Source organism: Mya arenaria, chromosome 3 (genome assembly GCF_026914265.1).
Source record: "Mya arenaria isolate MELC-2E11 chromosome 3, ASM2691426v1".
NCBI classification, from domain to species: domain Eukaryota; kingdom Metazoa; phylum Mollusca; class Bivalvia; order Myida; family Myidae; genus Mya; species Mya arenaria.
In genome coordinates, this window is record NC_069124.1 from 1,056,437 (window position 1) to 1,066,307 (window position 9,871).

Sequence of the window (9,871 nt, forward strand, 5' to 3'; positions counted from 1 at the left end):
ATGGGAACCACAACTAGGAGACTACCTTGGAGAGCTCACGAACGAATTAGGCGAAGGAGAACACATTGTCGAGTTTGTGTCTGCAGGTCCAAAAAACTACGCATATAAAACGAACAAAAACAAAGAAACCTGCAAAGTGAGAGGTTTCACTTTACGATATACAAACAGTCAAATGATCAACTGTTATAGTGTAACAGCTAGTTACATGCCCAGAAGCGCTATCAGCAGTAACAGTAGTTAATCCGAGAAAGATATGTAGGGACAAAAGAAAACGAAAGCTCTACAATAGAAAAGAAAAAAACCCATACCAAATGGTATACACGAAGCGTAGAAGAATAGACAACTTTGATACGGTACCTTATGGTTACTGAAAGTAATTATTTTTGGATTGACCTTTGTTTCACATTGTAAATAAGATATGTACGTGACTATTTGTTTTTTATATGGTTTTGGCATGTTTTTGTACTGTTATTGAATAACCATTTTATTACCTGATTGTACATATCATATTTGACATTGTGTTACTGTTGCATGTGTTGTTTGAAATAAAAGAACATATACGATTTTTCTCAGGGTTTTTTAGTCACTCAAATTCAACATTATAAGGGTCAGTTACAATGTACAAGGACCATCGTGGACGAAATAAGACGTGTTTGAATAAACCATGAGCAGTAAAATTGACCTGTCACATGAAGTACCGACACCACCACTCCAACCATTACCACCATCATCACCACAGAACAAAAATATTCACCCCCACTCAGCGTCCAGTGAAATACCCTTACTTCCGTTCAAACCGTGTTCTAGTATGACTGTAGTGGGGCCAACCGGAAGTGGAAAAACTCGCTGGGTGAACCGGTTGTTACATCATCTTGATATGATGTATGGAACAGAGCCACCCCAGAAGATCATGTGGTGTTATGGAGTGTATCAGTCTCTTTACGATGAGATGGACAAGACTATACCCCATTTCGAACTTCATCCGGGACTTCCGACACAAACAGAAGTGGAAGAGTTTGCGAATGGAGACCATTGTTTGATTATCATAGACGATCTCATGCATCAGGTGGTTGAAAGTAAAGAGACACAGTTGCTGTTTACACAGGGGTGTCATCATCGCCGTCTGAGTGTCATCTACTTGTCCCAAAATATTTTTCAACAAGGTAAATCAGCCAGAACAATCGCTTTAAATAGTTGGTATACTGTGTTGTTCAAAAATGTACGAGGTACGTCTCAGATAATGACCTTGGGACGTCAATTGTTTCCAGGTAAAGCCAATGCGTTATTGGAAGCTTATCAAGACGCAACAAATGACGTCTTTGGTTATTTAGTTTTGGACTAAACGCCAATGGGTCAAGATAAATATAGAATGAGAACTAAGGTATTCCCCCGCGAGAACCCTATAATCTACACTCTATTATAAGGGGAATAGAGCACTTTACCATTAAAAATGAGTCGACTTGTCAAAAAACATTGGAGCTATTTACAGCTTCTGATGAATACCTCGTCCAAACAGCAACGAAAAGTACTGTTGGATACCATTACCAACGATCAGTTGCGAGCGTCGACCCAGGTCGTGGTAAATTTGCTTTGAAGTATTCTCCCTATCACACCGTCACAAAAACAGAAGCTTAAGAAACACATAAACATAATTCGCCGAATCGGAGATACGAAGCTTAGAAGTAAAAAGAAAAAAGAACTACTGTGTAGACAAAGTGCGCTTATTGCTCAACTGTTGAAATCTGTGGAACCCGCCCTACGGAGCTTTATAAAATGAAATTTATACAAAAATCGGTGCTTTTACCTTACGACAAATACCAAAGGTTACTGAACCATCCTATCACAACCCCTACATCACAGACAGGAGGAGTAGCTGAGATTGAAACTATGGAATATGTAGAAACATCAAAGGACTCTGGCTTGACCATTTCAGAAATCTTGGAAGTGATACCAAAACGGTATCGGTCTAAGATAGAAGCGATACTGACCTTTACGTCACGAGATCCAAATGACACAATAGGGTGGAATTCAAAGGGAGAACTTATTTATAAAGGGTCCACAATTCTTGGATCTCATATAGTCGACTAGCTGAAAGACACACAGTATCAACACAAAAGATACACGCCCGTCGGTGTCACACAATTTTACCAGAGACTGAAAGAATTACATATACCTGTCACTCTCATTAAACGTGATATTACATTGCGACCCCCAGGACGCCCAGTTGAAAAGAAAGAAAGACAACCTAGAAAAAATGGATACATGTATAATGAATTGGAAAGACTATTTAGCCACCATTTACTTCAACCCCAACCATCCTGCCAGTTTTTCGGGACCAGACAAAATCTATGAGGTCGTTAAATCAGAGTCCAAATATAAAATTGGGCGTTACAGAATCCGAAAATGGTTACAAGACCAAGAAGCTTACTCACTCACTCGAGGGGCGAGACGACATTTTCAACGATCAAGAGTTATTGTGAATGGGATAGATAGCATGTGGGATATGGATTTAATGGATATGGTTTCATTGTTCAAAGAAAACGATAATTTCAAGTACGAACTCGTGCTTATAGATATCTTTTCTAGGTACACTTGGTGTCAACCATTTAAAGTGAAAACAGGGACGGAAGTGATTCGAGCCTTAGAAAAAATATTAAATGGAGATAGAAAGCCAAATACCATACGGACCGACAAAGGGAGCGAGTTTAAAAACAACCAAGTATCTAAGTTTTTAAAAGGACTGAATATAAACCATTTTGTGACACAAAATGAAACCAAAGCCAACTACGCGGAACGGGTCATCAAAACCATTAAGCACAAACTGTTTAGATACATGTTAAAAACAAGAAAAAAGGAGTATATTAACAAGTTACAGGATTGTGTCTATAGTTACAATCACACCCTGCATAGAAGTCTGGGCAAAAACCCAGCGTCTCTGGGTAAAGACAAGGAAAAGTGAAAGTAGACTACAACAATACCTACTAAGACAAAAAGGTCAAAAGAAAAATGTAATGAAACAGATAAAAAGAAAAATAGGATATAAGTATAAATTAGGTCAAACGGTACGTATTTCACACGTCAGAGGAATGTTTGATCGAGAATATTCCCAAAAGTGGACAGGGGAACTCTTTAAAGTCAAGTCACGATATAAAAGAGAGGGAATAACTGTTTATACACTCGAGGCTTGGGATGGTGAGAGTATAAATGGATTTTTTTATGAACCAGAGTTACAAGCGGTAAACATCAATGAAACCACTGAGTATCATATCGAGAAAGTGCTGAAAAAACGAACGCGTTACAAACAAAAGGAAGTTCTAGTGCGTTGGTTACACTGGCCAAAGAAATACGATTCGTGGATTCTAGCAAAGGACGTGACAGATTATAGTTTATAAGGGTTGAGGACGGTCTTGATTTTTTATACCATAATCATGACGACCAATGCTCTTATTATGGATTGTTTGGAAGAAGGCGAGGAAAGGGTGAAAGGCACTTTTAATGTCATGAAAGGAATAGGAATTGTACTGATTGCCTTAGTATGTGTCATACCGGGTATTGTAATGATAAGTGTGTCTGTCTCACATCACCCCCTAGACTATGAAATCAAACCCATCGATCTCAACCATACATCGTGTCTGTATGTAAAACAATACCACCTTCAGGAGAATGTGTACGGAACCCTATGAAACCAAAATGGACTGATATTTCTGGACATTCGACGCTTTTTGAACGGAACTGCCACATAGGAATTCAATTGGAATTACAACAATGGCTTGCACTAAAACAGTTGACTCCACTCATCGACGAAGCCATATCCGAAGCGCGTACCTATTGGAAAACGCTGAAATCGTATAAGGTGCGCTAGGTTGACACTGCTGATAATCACCATGGAAAGTCACTACCTGTTTCTGTCTAGTCAAGATTCTAAAGAACAATACCCGGCTAATACTGCTACCGATTTTACTATAGAATTACCTAAAGTGTATAACTTGGAAGGACGCTGGGAATGTGCCTTGGTAGAAATTGACCCTGGCGTCAATGCGGACACATTGTACGTATGTACCGATCTTTGTCAAGAATCTTATGTAGAAAACACAATGGCTCCCATATTGCGACGATTAAGTAATATTAAAAAAGGAAAGAAACAGTTTGAATATTCTGTACCCTTCTATGTAGAGGTTAAGAAAACACAAGTCGATCGAATTCGAATCTTTATAAGGGGAGGAATAGGCACGAACAATACTATCACGTGTTGTGTTCTTCATTTACGACGATGGATGTAAACAAGTGGACACAGCATTTCAAAAGTATGGCTGAAGGAAAGCTTAGACCTAATTATAAGGGACAGTACATTGTGGGAAAGGAACAGTCTGGTGGTACTGTAAAAGAACCTACGATACAATTTGTCACACCCATTGCCCCAGCGGTAGAATTAGCCAAGTCGGAACTTAAAGAAGTTTATAAGGGCAGGTCAGAAAAAAACTCAAGACACGAAGATCAAGACAGGAACTAAACGTCCTGTAAAGTCGAAGATAAAAAATACTAAAAAACATTCCAAGTTACACTTTAAAGATCAACTGTCCTAATGGAAAACATTCATGGGGACAATTTAGCTTTATTTCAAAACCATGAGGTCCACGTGGGGTCACAAAAAACGGAATGGCTTATCTATAGACCTATAAATCAACTGACTGAAGGTGCCGCTATCGAATTCAATGTGCCGGGGACATCCACGAGCTATATAGATTTGGCTAATACCTTGCTACATGTAAACTTTAACATTGTTAAGGCCAATGGTGAGGTCTTAGAAGTAAACGAGAAAGTGGGCGTGACCAACAACATTTTACATTCTATGTTTTCCCAAATCGATCTTCATATGCAACAACACCCTACCAGCGAAGTGGGTAATAATTATGCTTACAAGGCTTACTTGGATACGTTATTGGGTACGCCGACCAAACACGACTTAGATTGTATAGGATTCATCAAAGACGATAATGATTGGCCCGATGACACTGATCCTTCGGGAAGAAATACAGGATTGTATATGAGGTCTTTTTGGACGGTACAAAGTAAAACGGTTGATGTCATAGGTCATCTACAGGTAGACATGTGTCAACAAGACCGTCTTCTCTTAAATGGAGCACCAGTCAACGTCAAATTATGGCAGAGTAAGGACACCTTTCGTTTAGCCGCTGCCCCGGACACCGAAGCCTACAAATTAGTAATTCGTGACGCTGCTTTAAAAGTGGCAATGGTAAAAGTTGACCCTGAATTGATTATCGGGCAAGCCAAAACACTTAAGAACTCAGAGGCTCTATATCCCTATACCAGATCCGTCGTCAAGACCTTTGCGGTGCCGAGTGGACAATACTCCTTTATTACCGATGACCTATTTCAGGGTGAGGTTCCAAGACAATTGATTGTAGGATTAGTGTCTTCCTCGGCCATACACGGAAAGTACACAAAGAATCCATTTAACTTTCAACACTTTAACTGTAACTATGTGGGGTTCTTTGTTGATGGACAGTCAACCCCTTCTTCACCGTTACAACCCAATTATAAGAGCGATACCTACGTAGACGCTTTTAAGAGACTGTATAGCGATAGGATTCAACGTGTTACTCACTTGACTAGAAGAGATTTCAAGACAGGAAGCTGCTTATATGTGTTTAAACCCGAGGGGGATTTGAATGATCGATCGTCTCAGAGAGCTCATACACGTTTAGAACTTAAATTTTCCGAAGGTCTACCTGAAACGTGTACAGTCATTGTCTATGCCAATTTTCCAGCACTCTTGAAAATTGATGCCAGTCGAAACGTTATGTTGGAATCATGAACTCGTCAAAGATAAATTATCGCTTAAGACACGTGAACCAGTTTGGCGGTGTTAGACCGGCTGACAAACTTCCAAGTAAGATCAAGAGGAGACCAAGAGCGTATATTGTGAACACGGACAAAAGTCATCAACCAGGTCGACATTGGGTCGCCTTCTACTTTCCCTCAAGAGGACCTGCTGAGTTTTTTGATTCCATGGGACGCCCTCCTGATTTTTATCACAAACGTTTTAAAAACGCATTACTAAACAATTATATCTACAATGATAAACGTCTTCAACAGTACGGAACAACGACCTGTGGACAATTTTGTTTGTATTATGTCATTCTTAGATGTCGTGGATGGAGTATGAGACGGATTGTTAATACGTTTGACTTTGTGAACTTGAACTATAATGAACGAATTGTAAATAATATATCCTAATGTGTTTTAAAATTAAATTGTAAAACTTTTATTGGTTTGTTTTCTTTTTCACAACAAGAAGAATTGGTTTTATATTTTATTGACCCCGCTCAACACAGTACGCCAGGGATTAGGCTAGTCCCCCGAACGCACTTTACAATAATAGTAGTTCAATAAGAACAGGTAAACAAACATTGTACATTTGTTTCTCAGTTTTAATCCCCGTCATCAAGACGGAACCACTATGGAAGCATGTAAAATGTACAGAGCCTTTGACAAACATGACAGCTGGAAACCGTTCAGGTTCGTAACTTCCACTATAGTAGTTCACAATCTGTGTTAAATTTAACGAGCCTTCCAGTTTGAACGAGGCAGATATGGTGGTGACTTTAATATGTGTTAACTTAACACACCAGCCCGCCTTTTGTAAAAGTCGAGCATAACGTCTAAGACGTCGCTTAGCTTCTTGAAGTGTTGAGACTTTTCCATTGACTATCATTTTTCCGTTCGGGAATAACATACAATGGCCACCGACTTTCTTGTGTTTCCACTGAACTCCGGAAAATAATCTTGGATTGTAGACCATATTACAATTACGTAATTTAAGGTCTTTTAAATCGATGTTACACTGTAAGTCAGAACATACAACAACGTTGTTAATCCTCCTCCTTCATATCTCGTTTATCGCAAAAATAATGATCAAAGAGGAGTACAAATTGATCCGCTGCTTCTCTAGCTTCCGGTCGTCTTTCATGTAATGTTAGCCACCAGCCCACTTCATCTACTAAACGACATACCATTCACAAGAGTCCGAACATAATGAGCGTGTGATCGTCCAAATCAGTGTTTATATCCAGTGTGTTACAATTGTTCAACAGCATACGTTTTCCGCACTACTACTCGGGCTTGTGTCCGTCTGTCTCACAAACATATTTGGTGTTATTTTACTTTTAAAGTGAAAACCACACTGACCAAGCAAACTCCGTTTCGGATCACCCACCATCTTCAAATATTGACAGTCTGGAGACCATTTTTCATGTTCGTTTAAAGCGTTGTCGCTTTTATCCCAGTCTTTCAATTTAATGTTACATCGAAAACAAATCACCCGATCCGAAAGTCCGGTATAATAAAACCCGGCTTTAGCCAATTCGTACTTGTCAGGAACCATCTGTGGCGGATAGGTGTCAAAGGTTCGTAATCTATTCTCGTAATATTCAATTCCAAAAAATCCGGCTCGCGATGAATCTGAAGTCATGTCATGAGTTCATGTTTTCAAAGTAAAGATCGACTCCAAAATGAGACTGTTAATCGAGACACACTCCTATATACAAGGAATTTTAAGTCACGTGATGTCTATTTATAGAGTATGAAAGTAAATTCTGTTTTTAGACAGACATGTTCAAACGTGTCCATTTATCTGTCACGTGATGTCTATTTTTGGTGAATGAGTTTATTTCTATTTATAGACAGACACGTTCAAACCTGTCCATGTATCTGTTACTCAGGACTAATGGTTGTGAAAATCACAAGGATTACACTCGGAACATTTCAAAGCCCCCAACTGGTTCATGTGGTCACTCTGTAAGTAACAGGGGACCACCCCGTCCAGTTCTGGTAGCGTCCGGACTACTTCAGGAATCAGATCCTTTAAACGTTGGTACTCTCCAGGTCTCAAACAAAAACCTTTCTTGGTAGGGACCACTTCGTTCTCGGGTTTCCAAAACTGTCTGATGTCCACACATACGCTTCCCTCTCCTATACATATGTACACATTTCCTCCTAGATGAGTTTTATAGCCGTCTTTGTTTCGAAGTCCCTGATCCACATACTCTATAGCATCGACCAAATTCTTCCATCGCATCAAGGTGAGACTGATCCCCTTCTTTGTCGGTTGGCCATTCTCCCACTCTCGAAGATCAACCCTGAGCTCCCCTTTCCACTCTTTTACTTCAATGTATCGACAGTTTCCCAATTGAAATTTCATTTTGTCATACAAGAGGCAACACTTTTGTGACTGTTGAAACATTGTGTTTTATACACAGCAACCCACTCCCATTGGTCTAATATTTTATTTCTGATTGGTTGTCTGTATATAGAATTAAGTCATCTTCTATTTATAGAATAGTTTGTTCAAACATGTGCTCCACCGCCGTCACAGGTAAAAATATATTTGATAGTTATGGATCCCTATAAAGGGACCTTATCCCTAAAAAGGGTAAATGCCTACGATAGGCTTGCTTTGTCTACTTTATTGCATACGCTGAAACAACAAAATCTTTTTTCTTATTGCAAATCACCCTGACTTTGTTTGTAAGGGTTTTGGCATACCCTAAAACACCAATGTTAGACTTCATGTCTTTTTCTAAAACGAATTTATTTGATGTTAGTTTTACTCTATCAGGATAATTGAAACATTGTCGAATACAAAACATCATGATGTCCTTATTCAAAAAGACAGAGGCGTCGGTATTCTTAACCAAATGTTTTTAAGTAACGTGAGCTGATATGCACCCTTTCATGATGAAGAGCAGCAAAATAATATAGCAAACTATTTAATGAAAAGACTAACTGACCATTGCATTTTCATTGGTCCACCGGTTCCCGCCAAATATGAGGATGTTATCAAGATCACAGTCGTGTTACAACTCACATGATTAACATTAATAAAAAAGCTGGACTTGCGCGACCCCTGCTACTAATTTATTGATACATTAAATCAGTCCCCGTAAAGTACAAGCTTTGTGATTCTTCATTCATTGCTGCTATTCAATATCATGATTAACTTATCATCCGATGTTTATCAAAAGAGTTGGACTTGCGTGACCCCTACTTTATTGGTGTATTGACTACGCAGGGCTATTTATAACTGATGATGTCATTATGCAAATATGACTACGGAGAGACCCCTATACTACTTATATTTATATTTGTCATCCTACATTCCAGTTTCTACCACAAGAGTTGTTATATATTGAACAGATAGGGCTTCATCTTCAAGATGACAAAAAAACAGCACCAACAATAATGGGCCAGGACTGAGGAGTTCCAAGAAATGAGTATTCTTCAGCCCACAAATATCAGTGCTGCCCCACTGCCCAAAACCAGGTTTGTTCTCTTTCTTAGTTTCCTAAGACCTATAAACAAGCCTTCCTTAAAATTAATAACATTTTTTTTCACTTTTTCTAACAAAATTGCTTAACTCAATGGCTGAATAAATGAATGAAATCATTACTTGTATATAAATACTTGTTCTTAATTATTATTCTGCAATTCATGCATCAATCTTTGATTTGTATAACCTGATTCAGAATTGACATCAAATTGCAAATTACCTCAATTCACATTTCGAATAAAGCTTATGAAATCAACCTTGAAACCTAACAACTTCACCTCAGTTTAATGTTTAGAGTTATTTTATTTCTCATGTTTCATGTTATCAGGTCTTCAGTGCTACATTCAATTATCATATCATAACAAATTCCTTTCATGTCTTTTAAGAGTGTGGCAACAAGTAAATGGACCTTGATGTCCTCTATGTTAGAGCAAGTCCCTTACACAAGTGGCCTACTATTGCACAGCTGAGGTTGTTATCAAACGCAGCAGTAGGTATGAAATGCGGAAACTGTTCCAACTT

At 38.7% G+C, this 9,871-nt stretch overlaps 1 protein-coding gene across 1 annotated transcript; it reads left to right on the plus strand.

The window, feature by feature from the left end:
• The first annotated feature begins 4,582 nt into the window (after positions 1-4,582).
• On the plus strand, positions 4,583-5,836 carry LOC128227921 (uncharacterized protein F54H12.2-like). Its single transcript, XM_052938864.1, has one exon. The coding sequence runs from the start codon at positions 4,583-4,585 to the stop codon at positions 5,834-5,836; it is 1,254 nt and encodes a 417-aa protein (XP_052794824.1).
• Positions 5,837-9,871: the final 4,035 nt, after the last annotated feature.